Source organism: Gigantopelta aegis, chromosome 11 (assembly GCF_016097555.1).
Source record: "Gigantopelta aegis isolate Gae_Host chromosome 11, Gae_host_genome, whole genome shotgun sequence".
NCBI classification, from domain to species: domain Eukaryota; kingdom Metazoa; phylum Mollusca; class Gastropoda; order Neomphalida; family Peltospiridae; genus Gigantopelta; species Gigantopelta aegis.
The window spans coordinates 183,772-201,603 of record NC_054709.1 but is presented as its reverse complement, the minus strand read 5'-3'; the positions used below and the strand labels follow the sequence as shown (position 1 = coordinate 201,603).

At 45.9% G+C, this 17,832-nt stretch overlaps 1 protein-coding gene across 3 annotated transcripts in view; it reads left to right on the top strand.

The window, feature by feature from the left end:
- LOC121385611 (protein TANC1-like) overlaps positions 1-17,832 on the top strand; it is a 175,190-nt gene that overhangs the window by 103,949 nt on the left and 53,409 nt on the right. For 2 of the 3 annotated variants that reach the window (XM_041516356.1, XM_041516355.1), the window contains exons 4-8: positions 6,115-6,306; positions 8,125-8,364; positions 9,589-9,759; positions 10,539-10,640; positions 15,804-15,848. In XM_041516356.1, the coding sequence (XP_041372290.1) occupies positions 6,115-6,306; positions 8,125-8,364; positions 9,589-9,759; positions 10,539-10,640; positions 15,804-15,848 (750 nt within the window). The remainder of the gene's footprint in view (positions 1-6,114; positions 6,307-8,124; positions 8,365-9,588; positions 9,760-10,538; positions 10,641-15,803; positions 15,849-17,832) is intronic. The other variant, XM_041516357.1, reaches the window with a different exon arrangement.

Below are 17,832 nucleotides of genomic sequence, written 5' to 3'. Positions count from 1 at the left end.
ATACTACAGTGAATGTGTGGTCTTATGATGATGTTATATGAGCGAATACTCAAGTCTTATGATGATGTTATACGAGAGAATACTCGTCTTATGATGATCTTATACAAGAGAATACTCAATTCTTATGATGATGTCCTGTTATACGAGAGAATACTCAAGTCTTATGATGATGTTATACGAGAGAATACTCAAGTCTTATGATGATGTTATACGAGAGAATACTCAAGTCTTATGATGATGTTACACGAGAGAATACTCAAGTGGGATGTAGCACAGTCGGTCTTGGATCAATCCCCATCGATGGGATGTAGACCAGTGGTAAAATGCTCACCTGATGCACAGTCGGTCTAGGATCAATCCTCATCGATGGGATGTAGCACAGTCGGTCTAGGATCAATCCCCGATAGTGGGACATAGCACAGTCGGTCTAGGATCAATCCCCGTCAGTGGGACGTAGACCAGTGGTAAAACACTCACCTGATGCACAGTCAGTCTAGGATCAATCCCCGTCAGTGGGACGTAGCCCAGTGGTAAAACACTCACCTGATGCACAGTCGGACTAGGATCAATCCCCGTCGGTGGGATGTAGCACAGTCGGTCTTGGATCAATCCCCGTCGGTGGGACGTAGACCAGTGGTAAAACACTCACCTGATGCACATTCGGACTAGGATCAATCCCCGTCGGTGGGATGTAGCACAGTCGGTCTAGGATCAATCCCCATCGGTGGGACATAGACCAGTGGTAAAACACTCACCTGATGCACAGTCGGACTAGGATCAATCCCCGTCGATGGGATGTAGCACAGTCGGTCTAGGATCAATCCCTGTTGGTGGGACGTAGACCAGTGGTAAAATGCTCACCTGATGCACAGTCGGACTAGGATCAATTCCCGTTGAGGGGATGTAGCACAGTCGGTCTAGGATCAATCCCCGTCGGTGGGACGTAGACCAGTGGTAAAACACTCACCTGATGTACAGTCGGTCTAGGATCAATCCCCGTCGGTGGGATGTAGCACAGTCGGTCTAGGATCAATCCCCGTCGATGGGATGTAGCACAGTCGGTCTAGGATCAATCCCCGTCAATGGGATGTAGCACAGTCAGTCTAGGATCAATCCCCGTCAGTGGGACGTAGACCAGTGGTAAAACACTCACCTGATGCACAGTCGGACTAGGATCAATCCCCGTCGGTGGGATGTAGACCAGTCGGTCTAGGATCAATACCCGTCAGTGGGATGTAGACCAGTGGTAAAACGCTCACCTGATGTACAGTCGGACTAGGATCAATCCCCGTCGATGGGATGTAGCACAGTCAGTCTAGGATCAATCCCCGTCGGTGGGACGTAGACCAGTGGTAAAACACTCACCTGATACACAGTCGGACTAGGATCAATCCCTGTCGGTTGGATGTAGCACAGTCGGTCTTGGATCAATCCCCGTCAGTGGGACGTAGACCAGTGGTAAAACACTCACCTGATGCACAGTCGGACTAGGATTGATCCCCGTCGGTGGGATTTAGCACAGTCGGTCTAGGAGCAATCCCCGTCGATTGGATGTAGCACAGTCGGTCTAGGATCAATCCCCATCGATGGGATATAGCACAGTCGGTCTAGGATCAATCCCCGTCAGTGGGACATAGTCCAGTGGTAAAACACTCACCTGATGCACAGTCGGACTAGGATCAATCCCCGTCGGTGGGATGTAGACCAGTCGGTCTAGGATCAATCCCCGCCAGTGGCATGTAGACCAGTGGTAAAACGCTCACCTGATGCACAGTCGGTCTAGGATCAATCCCCGTCAGTGGGACGTAGCCCAGTGGTAAAACACTCACCTGATGCACAGTCGGACTAGGATTGATCCCCGTCGGTGGGATGTAGCACAGTCGGTCTAGGATCAATTCCCGTCAGTGGGATGTAGCACAGTTGGTCTAGGATCAATCCCCGTCGGTGGGATGTAGCACAGTCTGTCTAGGATCAATCCCCGTCAGTGGGACATAGTCCAGTGGTAAAATCCTCTACTGATGCACAGTCGGACTAGGAGCAATTCCCGTCGGTGGGACGTAGACCAGTGGTAAAACACTCACCTGATGCACAGTCGGACTATGATCAATCCCCATCGGTGGGACGTAGACCAGTGGTAAAACACTCACCTGATGCACAGTCGGACTAGGATCAATCCCCGTCGGTGGGATGTAGCACAGTCGGTCTAGGATCAATCCCCGTCGGTGGGACGTAGACCAGTGGTAAAACACTCACCTGATGCACAGTCGGACTAGGATCAATCCCCGTCAGTGGGATGTAGCACAGTCGGTCTAGGATCAATCCCCGTCGGTGGGACGTAGACCAGTGGTAAAACACTCACCTGATGCACAGTCGGACTAGGATCAATCCCTGTCGGTGGGACGTAGACCAGTGGTAAAACACTCACCTGATGCACAGTCGGACTAGGATCAATCCCCGTCGGTGGGATGTAGACCAGTGGTAAAACACTCACCTGATGCACAGTCGGACTAGGATCAATCCCCGTCGGTGGGATGTAGCACAGTTGGACTAGGATCAATCCCCATCGGTGGGACGTAGACCAGTGTTAAAACACTCACCTGATGCACAGTCGGACTAGGGTCAATCCCCATCGGTGGGACGTAGACCAGTGTTAAAACACTCACCTGATGCACAGTCGGTCTAGGATCAATCCCCATCGGTGGGACGTAGACCAGTGGTAAAACACTCACCTGATGCACAGTCGGACTAGGATCAATCCCCGTCGGTGGGATGTAGCACAGTCGGTCTAGGATCAATCCCCGTTGGTGGGACGTAGACCAGTGGTAAAACACTCACCTGATGCACAGTCGGACTAGGATCAATCCCCGTCGGTGGGACGTAGACCAGTGGTAAAACACTCACCTGATGCACAGTCGGACTAGGATCAATCCCCGTCGGTGGGACGTAGACCAGTGGTAAAACACTCACCTGATGCACAGTTGGACTAAGATCAATCCCCGTCGGTGGGATGTAGCACAGTCGGTCTAGGATCAATCCCCGTCGGTGGGACGTAGACCAGTGGTAAAACACTCACCTGATGCACAGTCGGACTAGGATCAATCCCCGTCGATGGGATGTAGCACAGTCGGTCTAGGATCAATCCCCGTCGGTGGGACGTAGACCAGTGGTAAAATGCTCTACTGATGCATAGTCGGACTAGGATCAATCCCCGTTGGTGGGACGTAGACCAGTGGTAAAACACTCACCTGATGCACAGTCGGACTAGGATCAATCCCCGTCGGTGGGACGTAGACCAGTGGTAAAACACTCACCTGATGCACAGTCGGACTAGGATCAATCCCCGTCGGTTGGATGTAGCACAGTCGGTCTAGGATCAATCCCTGTCGGTGGGACGTAGACCAGTGGTAAAACACTCACCTGATGCACAGTCGGACTAGGATCAATCCCCGTCGATGGGATGTAGCACAGTCAGTCTAGGATCAATCCCCGTTGGTGGGACGTAGACCAGTGGTAAAATCCTCTACTGATGCACAGTCGGACTAGGATCAATCCCCGTTGATGGGATGTAGCACAGTCGGTCTAGGATCAATCCCCGTCGATGGGACGTAGACCAGTGGTAAAACACTCACCTGATGTACAGTCGGTCTAGGATCAATCCCCGGTGGTGGGATGTAGCACAGTCGGTCTAGGATCAATCCCCGTCGGTGGGATGTAGCACAGTCGGTCTAGGATCAATCCCCGTCGGTGGGATGTAGCACAGTCGGTCTAGGATCAATCCCCATCGGTGGGACGTAGACCAGTGGTAAATCACTCACCTGATGCACAGTCGGTCTAGGATCAATCCCCGTCGGTGGGACGTAGACCAGTGGTAAAACACTCACCTGATGCACGGTCGGACTAGGATCAATCCCCGTCGGTGGGACCATTGGGCTAGTTCTCGTTTAAGCCAGTGCTCCACAACTGACGTAACAAAGGCTGTTTTAGGTACCATCCTGTGTCTGATGCAGCATATAAAAAATCCCTTGCTGCTAATTGTGGCAGCAACAGGTTTCTTTTCTCATTAGCTCTATGGTCCTTAACGATGTGTCCGTCTGATGGCATATAACTAAATAAAAAAGTGTTGAGTGTGTCATTAAGTACAGCAACTCTTTCCTTTCTTTTTTGATGGTGTACAAATGTTCCTTTAAATTGAATTATCAAATTTCTGTTACATTCATTACAATATAATGTCAGCCCAGTCAGCCCAGTCAGCCCAGTCAGCCCATCAGTCCAGCCGTAGCAATGGGACTTTGTTCATTTCTTGATGAACATAAAAATTATGTGTAGTCAGGGAATGTCAGGGAATGAAAATAAAGTGTGCACTTTTAAAGATATGATTTGTGATTATGTTTTAAATTTAAATATAAGGATTGTCTGTTATTTCTTGTACATTCATGGGGGATGAATTTTAATTCATACCCAGATGAACATAAGAGAAACAAGAAACAATCCTTATATTTAAATTTAAAACATGAATTACATTTATTAAAAAAAACCTATTGTTGTTAGGGTGGGTGTTGTACCTTCTATTTGTTTATTAATTGTGGGTTGTTTTTCTTCTGTTTCCCCCTTGCTCTCTACCCCCCCCCCCACCCCCTCCCCCAGAAGGGGAATCTTGTACCAGCTACATTTTTATGTCGCATTATAGAAAAGTTGCATTTATTAAGTCAGGAAATAAGGCCATCAACAGGTATTGATTAACCAATAAACAATATAACCACTGTGTCAGGGTGTCATGCATTATACAGGAATTCCTCTCCTCTCTTCAGACAAGAGTCTGGGTCAAGGGAGACAACTGGCCGACATGATTACCAATATTCCTGTGATGGCCATTACTAAATAATTAATAGCAGTTGATCAGTGTGCTCATACTGCTAACCGATTACTGTGCTGGACATGTGGCCATTACAGCCTCTTAACATGTGGAGACAGACCACATCAAGGTCAAAACCAGGTCATGGGGTTACAGGTCTGCACACATAAAAAGAGCCTTGTCACTAATTAGTAAGGGTAGTCCACAACTGTGGTGAATTACCATGTGTTACACATGGTTTCCATTTCATTTTAACTTGATGAAAAAAATCTGTCGTATTCATTACAATATAAAGCTATCCAATTGGTCTATGGGCAGGAGGATGTTCAGTGTTAGAGTGCTTGCATGATGTGAGATCAGTCTAGGATCGATCCCCGTCGGTGGGCCCGTTGGACTATTTCTCATTCCATCCAGTGCACCACGACTGGTATTTATATCAAAGGCTGTGGTATGTGCTATTCTGTCTGTGGGATAGTGCATATAAAATATCTTTTGTTATTAATGGAAAAATGAAGCAAATTACCAAATGTTTGATATCCAATAGCCGATGATTAATAAATCAATGTGCTCTAGTGGTGTTGTTAAACAAAACAAACTTTAAAACAAAGTTTTAATCCATCCCATTGGTCCAGCAACGTGAGTTTGTTCATTTCTCGATGAACGTCACCCTATCACTTTATAATGGTATTTCATCTTGTCGAGCATTTGGTCATTTAATAAACATAAAACTAATATTTCGAAATAAAAATTAAAAATTTAGTGTTATTAATAGTAAATGTTTTTTATTATTAGGGTTTGAGCAAAACAAAAATCATCCTCAAACCTGTGTGTGTTGTGTATGACTTCACCGATTCACACAGTGTATGGATGATTTTTTGTTCTTTTAAGGTTCTAGCCAAACCGAAATATTTAATTACACAAATTTAATTTTATGTTTTGCAGGCCCTTACAACATGAACACGCCCAAAGTTCCGGCCAAACCGAAATATTTAATTATACAAGTTTAATTTTATGTTTTGCAGGCCCTTACAACATGAACCCGCCCAAGGTTCCGGCCAAACTGAAATATTTAATTATACAAGTTTAATTTTATGTTTTGCAGGCCCTTACAACATGAACCCGCCCAAGGTTCCGGCAAAACCGAAATATTTAATTATACAAGTTTAATTTTATGTTTTGCAGGCCCTTACAACATGAACCCGCCCAAGGTTCCGGCAAAACCGAAATATTTAATTATACAAGTTTAATTTTATGTTTTGCAGGCCCTTACAACATGAACCCGCCCAAGGTTCCGGCAAAACCGAAATACTTCACGCCAACGTTGTCTTCGGTGTCGCCTCCACTACATCGGCCTGTTAAGTCATTCAGCGCCGACCATGTCCAGTCTTTCAGCGTCGACTACTGCAGCAGCTCTATGGCTGGAGCCCAGTCTTATGCATCTGTCGACAATTCAGGTGAAAGTCCAGAATCAGTTTTTGGAGGGAGGGTGGTTAAGATTAGGTAAAAGTCTGGATTCACATTTTGGAGGGGTAACATCTGGTAAAAGTCTGGATTCACTTTTTGGAGGCAGTAACGTCTGAATTCACATTTTGGAGGGAGTAACATCGGGTAAAAGTCTGGATTCACTTTTTGGAGGGGGTAAAAGTCTGGATTCATATTTTGGAACGGGTAACATCAGGTAAAAAAGTCTGGATTCACATTTTGGAGGGGGTAACATTGGGTAAAAGTCTGAATTCACTTTTTGGAGGGGGTAACGTTTGGTAAAAGTCCAAATTCAGTAGCTGAGGGGTCAAATTTTGAGGGGAGCATGGCAAGTGTTGCCTTCCATTTAATAACAAATGTAAGCTGGAGGTCACCAAGGTTGCAAGCATGTTTAGTTGCAAAAAACTGCGATAAACAAATAATTCAAATCATCTCTTCTTTTGCAAATTTTAATTATTTTTCACAAGTATGAATACATACATGTATATACAGCATGGGAAAGGGCACTGTAAAAGCCCAGAAAGGGTGCAGTGAAAACTATTTTCTTTCTTGCTGTTGATAACCTCTGACTTTTTGGTGTCCAAAAACAAGTACGGATGACAACCACGGCACTTGCCATTGATGCCACAGTAAAACCAAAAATTCGGGTAGCTCAGTCAGTAGTGTGTTCTCTGAAGTACTCTGGTCAAAGAATCGAATCATCTTGGTGGATCCATTCTCTGAGTGGGTATTTTTTTGTCTGGTATGTCAAAGTCCTTCTGTATCCCACTGTCCCCTTTCTTTCTCTCCTTTGAATCCCATCTCATTTCTTCCTGATCTGGCAACTCCTCCTATCTTTCAACTTCTTTCACTGTCCACCTCCAAATCACAGTCCTTGTCTCTCCAACCGCGACAGGTGCTTGTCTCTTGTGGCTATCTGTGCCACACACCTGCCATTCCCCATCAGCTTTTAGCATTGGGCTTAGTCTGACCACTTCGGGGAGTGTTCAGTAATTACTTCTGGCATTGTTAAGAGGCACTTGTAACCACCTACTATGCACCCCTACTACCGGCGGTCGTTAGTTAGTGCCGTGGGTCAGACCAGCTTTATTAGCTGCAGAGGACGAGGATGCCAGGTGGGTGCAGAGAAATACACAGAGACTGCACCCATGGAGGAAATTGAGACAGGTAGGTGATGGTGTAGACAGCTCAGAAGAAAGCGTTGGAGGAAACTGACGGAAAGGGTCGAAACAGATTGAAATCGTGGGAGAAATTGGAAAGTTTTTTTTATATTAAGATAATGAGAATGATAGGCAGAGGGTGATAGATAAGAAAGATGAATGAATGTGTGAGCCAGCTTTGCGGGATTTGAACCACTGTCGTCAGCTTGATTGTCCAGCAGCTTATCCACTAGACCACGGAGCTCACTGAATCGTTTAATAAAATATTCCTTCCTTCCGATGTCATCATCATGATAAAAAAAAAACTCCATCTGATGACACCACTAGAGCACTGATTATTCAATTATCAGCTATTTAATGTCAAAGATTTAGTAATTCTGACACGTAGTCATCCTAGGAAACCCGCTACAAGAAAGCACATACCACAGTCTTTGACCAGGTGTGGTGCACTGGTTGGAATGAGAAAAATCCAATCAGCTGAATGGGATGCATAGAAGTGATTCGATCCTGTGATGTAAGCTAAGTCCTGCCCCGATTAAATAAATCAGTGTGCTCTAGCCTCTAGTGGTGCTCTAGTGGTGTCGTTAAATAAAAGCCACTTCAACTTTGCTCAATTTCTCTCTCTTTTAGATGGTAGAGAGAGCCCACCGCCGCCACCACCTGATGTCGCTCAGAATGATCTCATGATCAGGCTCGGGCTGTTGCTAGGAGAGCGTGGCCATGGCAATGAGAGGGTGACCCCGATACAGATGCACCAGTGCACAGCCAATCAGACGGAAGAAGCGTTCACAAGCGTGTCATCTCTCGGGAGTAGTGGAACCACGCCAGATAGAGGCTTGTCTGATACTAGTCCCATGTCTACTCTCACAGGTAATTATCATGTGATATTACATAATGTAAATTATCATGTGACATTGCATTGTGTAAATTATATAATATTCCATAGTGTAAATTATCATGTGATATTGCATAACTTAACATTTGTGACACCCAATAGGCAATGTGTATTTTTACATTGTGGTGTTGTTAAACATTCATTCATTAATTCATTGTGATATTGCACAGTGTAAATTACCATGTGATATTACCTAGTGTAAATTATAATGTGATATTATCTAGTGTAAATTATTGTGTGATATTACATAGTGTAAAGTATCATGTGATATTATATAATGTAAATTATCATGTGATATTCCATAGTGTAAATTATCCTGTGATATTGCATAACTTAACATTTGTGACACCCAATAGCCGATGTGCATTTTTGTGCTGGGGTGTCATTAAACATTCATTTATTCATTGATTGTGATATTGCATAGTGTAAATTATCATGTGATATTGCATAACTTAACATTTGTGACACCCAATAGCCGATGTGCATTTTTGTGCTGGGGTGTCATTAAACATTCATTTATTCATTGATTGTGATATTGCATAGTGTAAATTATCATGTGATATTGCATAGTGTAAATTATCATGTGATATTATATAATGTAAATTATCATGTGATATTACCTAGTGTAAATTATGTGATATTACCTAGTGTAAATTATCAAGTGATATTATATAATGTAAATTATTATGTGATGTTACCTAGTTTAAATTATCATGTGATATTACCTAGTGTAAATTATTAAGTGATATTACCTATTGTAAATTATCAAGTGATATTATATAATGTAATAGTGATATTACCTAGTGTAAATTATCAAGTGATATATACTTTGTAAAATATCATGTGAAAGTAGATACTTTTATTTTCTGTCACAAAATAATTTTTTTTAAGTCAACTTCTATTTGTTTCACAAACTTAAAACTTAACTGACTTATTATTATTTGGATCATATGTTTCTTTTATAGCTGATTATTTTAGAGCTGATTACAAATAAATCAAGAACAAAATTAAGAAAAACACAAATGTAATAAACCTAAAGTGACAGACCATTATCTAATACATCCCGTGTCAGCATGCGAAATAATAATTAACCTACAAGAAAGAGAACATAAAACATTTTAATAGATGGATATTTGTTACAAAGGAAATTGTTCCTTTAATGAGAGATTATTTCAGGTCAATTTGTTTTCTTGTTGCAGTGTCGTCCGGCAGTGACAAAGGTGTGCAGTGTGTACAGGTGTCTCATAACTCGCTGTTTCCGAGTGGGGGTCGAGAAATCAGTTCTGACAGCATGACGTCTTTAATGAGCACGAGTACCGGTCACAGTGTGAGTCCACTAGGGACGGCTCAGAGACCACATTCTATCACGAGTGAGTACACTGTACTATAGACCGCACTCTATCATGAGTGAGTACACTGGACTAGACTGCATTCTATCACGAGTGAGTACACTGGACTATAGACCGCAATCTATCACGAGTGAGTACACTGGAAAATAGACCACACTCTATCATGAGTGAGTACACTGGACTAGACTGCATTCTATCACGAGTGAGTACACTGGACTATAGACCGCACTCTATCACGAGTGAGTACACTGTACTATAGACTGCATTCTATCACGAGTGAGTACACTGGACTATAGACCGCATTCTATCACGAGTGAGTACACTGTACTATAGACTGCATTCTATCACGAGTGAGTACACTGGACTATAGACCGCACTCTATCACGAGTGAGTACACTGGACTATAGACCACATTCTATCACGAGTGAGTACACTGTACTATAGACTGCATTCTATCACGAGTGAGTACACTGGACTAGACCGCACTCTATCACGAGTGAGTACACTGGACTAAGACCGCACTCTATCACGAGTGAGTACACTGGAGTATAGACCGCACTCTATCACGAGTGAGTACACTGGACTATAGACTGCATTCTATCACGAGTGAGTACACTGGACTATAGACCGCATTCTATCATGAATGAGTACACTGCACTATAGACCGCATTCTATCACGAGTGAGTACACTGGACTATAGACCGCATTCTATCTCGAGTGAGTACATTTCACTATAGACCACATTCTATCACGAGTGAGTACACTGTACTATAGACTATATTTTTATTTCTTCTATTCAGCGTCAATGCCCGGTGCTATTGAGGAACTTCCGTTGTTTGGAAAGCGTCGGTCGTCGCTCCGGCGCTCGGCTAGATCAAGTGTTGCCCATGCAGACGGAAAAGGTAACGTGAAGTTTTAACTTTTGTACAGTGCAAGAACACTGTCTATGCGATTTAGCAAGCCCACAGGAACAATATTTGGTGTGGGGAAGGGGGCAAAATCTGTAATGGAAAGGGCACAGTCTCTAGAGGGAGGGCACAATCTGTTGGAGAGGGGCACAAATCTCCCAATGGAGGAGACACAATCTCTATTTGAGGGGGCACAATCTCTTTTGGAAGGGCACAATCTCTATTTGAGGAGGCACAGTCTTTAAATGGAGGGGGCACAATCTCTATTTGAGGGGGCACAATCTCTAATGGAAGGGCACAATGTCTAATTGATGGTTCATAGTCTTTAAGTCTCTTATTTGGTGTGTGTGTGGGGGGGGGGGGGTAAAAGTCAGATTTATATCTTTATTTATATAAAGTAGGACAAAAAGAAAGAAGGCATCTTATATTATTTAAAAAAAATGAAAACCTATTTCCTAAACCGGATATATTAAGCTGCTACAAGTAAAGACATGACAAATGGTGGTGTGGTGCGTGTAGTGTAATCTAATATACCATATGTATCTAATGCAATAAGTAATACTAACAACTAGCAGGTTGTAATGTAATATACCATATAATATATCTAATGCAATAACTAATGCTAACAACTAACAGGTTGGGTTGTAAGTTTAACATTGACAAATCATGTTGAGAGTAGAAGCGGTCTTTTGATATCAGCATTAATGTGGATGGCCTGAGGTGCTTGGGTTTTAGGATTGAACTCCTAGGATGGCCTGAGATGCTAGGATTGAACCCCTAGGATGGTCTGAGGTGCTAAGATTGAACTCCTAGGATGGCCTGAGATGCTAGGATTGAACCCCTAGGATGGTCTGAGGTGCTAGGATTGAACCCCTAGGATGGCCTGAGGTGCTAAGATTGAACTCCTAGGATGGCCTGAGATGCTAGGATTGAACCCCTAGGATGGTCTGAGGTGCTAAGATTGAACCCCTAGGATGGCCTGAGGTGCTAAAATTGAACTCCTAGGATGGCCTGAGGTGCTAGGATTGAACCCCTAGGATGGTCTGAGGTGCTAGGATTGAACCCCTAGGATGGTCTGAGATGCTAAGATTGAACCCCTAGGTTGGTCTGAGGTGCTAAGATTGAACTCCTAGGATGGCCTGAGGTGCTAACATTGAACCCCTAGGATGGTCTGACGTGCTAAGATTGAACCCCTAGGATGGTCTGAGGTGCTAAGATTGAACCCCTAGGATGGCCCGAGGTGCTAAGATTGAACCCCTAGGATGGCCCGAGGTGCTAAGATTGAACTCCTAGGATGGCCTGAGGTGCTAGGATTGAACCCCTAGGATGGCCTGAGATGCTAAGATTGAACCCCTAGGATGGTCTGAGGTGCTAAGATTGAACCCCTAGGATGGCCTGAGGTGCTAGGATTGAACCCCTAGGATGGCCTGAAGTGCTAGGATTGAACCTCTAGGATGGCCTGAGGTGCTACGATTGAACCCCTAGGATGGTCTGAGGTGCTAGGATTGAACCCCTAGGATGACCTGAGGTGCTAGGATTGAACCTCTAGGATGGCCTGAGGTGCTAGGATTGAACCTCTAGGATGGCCTGAGGTGCTAGGATTGAACCCCTAGGATGGTCTGAGATGCTAAGATTGAACTCCTAGGATGGCCTGAGGTGCTAGGATTGAACCTCTAGGATGGCCTGAGGTGCTAGGATTGAACCTCTAGGATGGCCTGAGGTGCTAGGATTGAACCCCTAGGATGGTCTGAGATGCTAAGATTGAACTCCTAGGATGGCCTGAGGTGCTAGGATTGAACCCCTAGGATGGTCTGAGATGCTAAGATTGAACCCCTATGATGGCCTGAGGTGCTTGGGTTTTAGGATTGAACCCCTAGGATGGTCTGAGGTGCTAGGATTGAACCCCTAGGATGGTCTGAGGTGCTAGGATTGAACCCCTAGGATGGCCTGATGTGCTAGGATTTAACCCCTAGGATGGTCTGAGGTGCTAGGATTGAACCCCTAGGATGGCCTGAGGTGCTAGGATTGAACCCCTAGAATGGCCTGAAGTGCTAGGATTGAACCCCTAGGATGGTATGAGGTGTTTGGGTAGAACACCAAGGCAGACCCATTGGGTTTTCCCCAACCCATTCATTGTCCTATAACTGGTATATCAAGTCTGTGGTATGTGCTGTTTTGTGTGGCAAAGTGCATATAAAGATATCTTGTCGCTTATAGAAAAATGTAGCAGGTTTTGTCTCTAAGACTAATGTGAGAATTACCAAATGTTTGACATCCAGTTGCTCTAGTGATGTCGTTAAACAAAGTTTGAAGTTTAACCCCTCAGTTTTGTCTTAATTACCACTGGGATGCATCCCTCCCCAGTTTCTATGTCAGAATTACCAAATGTTTGACATCCAATAGCCGACTATTAATAAATCAATGTGCTCTAGTGGTGTTGTTAAACAAAGTTTAATCTTTAACCCGTTGCTTTATTTTAATTAAAATGTTAATCTAATAAATCAATGTTCTCTAGTGGTGTCGTTAAACAAAAAACAAAGTTTGAAGTTTAACCCGTCTGTTTTGTCTTAATTACCACTGGGCTACATCCTTCCCCAGTTTCCTCTCTGAGACTATTTGTCAAAATTACATCTGTCCCGGGACAAGTTCCCTGGCTATCCAGAGACAGGCCCCGGGATAAGCTCGCTGGCTATCCAGAGACGGATCCCGGGACAAGCTCCCTGGCTATCCAGAGACGGGTCCCGGGACAAGCTCCCTGGCTATCCAGAGACGGGCCCCGGGACAAGTTCCCTGGCTATCCAGAGACGGGCCCCGGGACAAGCTCCCTGGCTATCCAGAGACGGGCCCCGGGATAAGCTCGCTGGTTATCCAGAGACGGGCCCTGGGACAAGCTCCCTGGCTATCCAGAGACGGGCCCCGGGACAAGCTCCCTGGCTATCCAGAGACGGGCCCCGGGACAAGCTCCCTGGCTATCCAGAGACGGGCCCCGGGACAAGCTCCCTGGCTATCCAGAGACGGGCCCCGGGACAAGTTCCCTGGCTATCCAGAGACGGGCCCCGGGACAAGCTCGCTGGCTATCCAGAGACGGGCCCCGGGACAAGCTCCCTGGCTATCCAGAGACGGGCCCCGGGACAAGCTCCCTGGCTATCCAGAGACGGGCCCCGGGACAAGCTCCCTGGCTATCCAGAGACGGGCCCCGGGACAAGCTCCCTGGCTATCCAGAGACGGGCCCCGGGACAAGCTCCCTGGCTATCCAGAGACGGGCCCCGGGACAAGCTCCCTGGCTATCCAGAGACGGGCCCCGGGACAAGCTCCCTGGCTATCCAGAGACGGGCCCCGGGACAAGCTCCCTGGCTATCCAGAGACGGGCCCCGGGACAAGCTCCCTGGCTATCCAGAGACGGGCCCCGGGACAAGTTCCCTGGCTATCCAGAGACGGGGCCCCGGGACAAGCTCGCTGGCTATCCAGAGACGGGCCCCGGGACAAGCTCCCTGGCTATCCAGAGACGGGCCCCGGGACAAGCTCCCTGGCTATCCAGAGACGGGCCCCGGGACAAGCTCCCTGGCTATCCAGAGACGGGCCCCGGGACAAGCTCGCTGGCTATCCAGAGACGGGCCCCGGGACAAGCTCCCTGGCTATCCAGAGACGGGCCCCGGGACAAGCTCGCTGGCTATCCAGAGACGGGCCCCGGGACAAGCTCGCTGGTTATCCAGAGACGGGCCCCGGGACAAGCTCCCTGGCTATCCAGAGACGGGCCCCGGGACAAGCTCCCTGGCTATCCAGAGACGGGCCCCGGGACAAGCTCCCTGGCTATCCAGAGACGGGCCCCGGGACAAGCTCCCTGGCTATCCAGAGACGGGCCCCGGGACAAGCTCCCTGGCTATCCAGAGACGGGCCCCGGGACAAGCTCCCTGGCTTTCCAGAGACGGGTCCCGGGACAAGCTCCCTGGCTATCCAGAGACGGGCCCCGGGACAAGCTCCCTGGCTATCCAGAGACGGGTCCCGGGACAAGCTCCCTGGCTATCCAGAGACGGGCCCCGGGACAAGCTCCCTGGCTATCCAGAGACGGGCCCCGGGACAAGCTCCCTGGCTATCCAGAGACGGGCCCCGGGACAAGCTCGCTGGCTATCCAGAGACGGGCCCCGGGACAAGCTCCCTGGCTATCCAGAGACGGGCCCCGGGACAAGCTCCCTGGCTTTCCAGAGACGGGTCCCGGGACAAGCTCCCTGGCTATCCAGAGACGGGCCCCGGGACAAGCTCCCTGGCTATCCAGAGACGGGTCCCGGGACAAGCTCCCTGGCTATCCAGAGACGGGCCCCGGGACAAGCTCCCTGGCTATCCAGAGACGGGCCCCGGGACAAGCTCCCTGGCTATCCAGAGACGGGTCCCGGGACAAGCTCCCTGGCTATCCAGAGACGGGCCCCGGGACAAGCTCGCTGGCTATCCAGAGACGGGCCCCGGGACAAGCTCCCTGGCTATCCAGAGACGGGCCCCGGGACAAGCTCCCTGGCTTTCCAGAGACGGGTCCCGGGACAAGCTCCCTGGCTATCCAGAGACGGGCCCCGGGACAAGCTCCCTGGCTATCCAGAGACGGGTCCCGGGACAAGCTCCCTGGCTATCCAGAGACGGGCCCCGGGACAAGCTCCCTGGCTATCCAGAGACGGGCCCCGGGACAAGCTCCCTGGCTATCCAGAGACGGGTCCCGGGACAAGCTCCCTGGCTATCCAGAGACGGGCCCCGGGACAAGCTCCCTGGCTATCCAGAGACGGGGCCCCGGGACGGACATGCTCGAAACTCTAGTGGTATATGAGCATGTAAAAATTATTCGCACTCGCACTCAAAATTACCAAATGGTTGACATCCAATAGCTGATGATTAATAAATCGGTGTGCTCTAGTGGTGTTGTTAAACAAAGTTTAAACTTTAACCTGTCTGTTTTGTCTTCTTTCTTTCTTTTTTTCTTTCTTTCTTTCTTTCTTTCTCGCACTACCTCCTTTCCTTTCTCTCCCTTGAATTCGATCTCATTTCATTCCGATCTGGCAGCTTCTCCTCTCTTTGAACTTCTTTCACTATCCATCTCCACACCCCAGTCCTTGTCTCTCAAACCGCGACCGGCTCTTGTCGATTTTGTCTTAATTAAAATGTTAATCTTTGCAGGTGGTCGAGGGCGTGGCCCTCGCTTTACCGTTCGTCCTAAACCAGGTAGTCTATGTAGAGTATTTGTGCATCTTCCACTGTCGAGCATCTTTCAGTTTTACTTGCATGGCATTATTTATACAATTTTTTATTTTATTTTCCACAGACTTTTTTTTTTTAACATCCAATAGCCCATAGTTTTTAAGCTACCTTAGCGTTACGAAATCGTAAAACCACTGTAAGCTATACCTTCACTATGATGTGTGCTATAATGACGTCATACATGTAGCTTACGGTGGTTTTACGATTTCATAGTTTTAAGATTGCTTCGAAAATATTGATCCTACTTATTAAGGTAGTTTAATTACAGGTCTCTGTTGCAAAGTTGGAGAGAAGGGCTTGAAATTATTTTTTTCACCAGTCCGGAACTGGTTAATCTTTGTAAGGACCTGTATCATTTTATGTATGTGGTGGGATTTTGATTTAAATTTTTTATTATTGTTGTTTCTACCAGTTTGGTTATTGGTTCTAATGTCTGAAGTTAAACTACAGTTTTCTTCTTCATATGACTTATATTAGTTTTCTTTAAAATTTGGGCTTTTTAGGTGTTGTTTTTTTTTGTTTAGTTATTTAATGGTTGTATTGCAGAAAGTTTGACATACTTGTATTATGCAATATTTATATTGGAGTTGTGGCTATTTTGTTAGTTTCTTTGTCATTTATTTGCTCTTTTGTTTATTCATCTGTTCATTCAGTAATAAACCCCCTGAGTTAAGTAGGTCAATGGGTCACTCCCTGAGTTAAATAGGTCAGTGGGTCAATCATTGAATTAAAATAGGTCAGTAGGTCACTTTGTTTCAAGGTATCCATTGGTTTATTTACTTTTCCAGCCAGTGTTATATCAAAGGATGTGGTATGTGCTATCATGTTTGCATTAAATGCATTTAATATACCTCTTGCTGCTATAAAAGAAAATAGTTTATGAGAAGGCAAGACCCATTAGCATTTATTCTGTAAAAGTGGCTGATATATGTGCCCAAGATAACATGCTTGAACCTCAGTGGGATAAATGCATGAGAATTGTTACAGTTGTGTCATCATCATCATCATTTAAGCTAATGTAGTTTTCATAAATGTATTTAGAATGTCATATTAATAGCTGCATTTATATTTATCTGCATTATTATTTATATGTAATACTATTGTGTAGTTGTACAGCAAGCAAATAGTCACTGCCAAGCCCATACCAGGAGGGTGGTGGAGGGAGGGGGAGGGAGGGGGCGGTGTTGCATTGTGTGTGCACTACCCCTATCAACCCACTATTGGTCACCTATTGCATGTTTTGGCTATATGTAAGTCAATGAAGTCATTTTAATAATTATCTCTCTTAATGTATGTGTAGATATTTTAATTGTCCTTACCCTACTAACAGTTGTTGCAAACATATCTTATTGTACAAAGAACAAAAGAATTGGGCACAAGTTTGACAACTTATGAGGCCCTCTTCTGTATTCTATATTCTACTAACAGTTGATTACAATATGTTGTTGCAAACCATGCAATTACTGGGACGAATTTATGAAAAGATGATCATTATGTTCTTACCATAAACATGTGTAGGCCCAGTGCATATGAAACCTTTAGTCTGGACTCGACACTCTTTTAACAGAATCTGTTGGGGGGTGGGGGGGGGGGGGGGGGTGGTGGTGGTGGATGTAGTCCAGTGGGTAAGGGAGGGGTGGGGGGATTTAGCTCAGTCGGTTGAGTGCTCGATTGAGGTGCTTGCCTTGTAGGATCAAACCACCTCAATGGATCCATTTAGATGATTAGGTTTTTTCTCGTTCCAACCAGTGCACCACAACTGGACAAAGGCCGTGGTATGTGCTTTTCTCTCTGTGGGAAAGTGCATATATAAGATCCCTTTCTGCATTAGGGAAAATGTAGCAGGTTTCCTCTGATGACTACTAGTCATGATTACCAAATGTTTGTCATCCAATAGCCGATGATTAATTAATCAATATGCTCTAGTGGTGTCGTTAAACAAAACAAA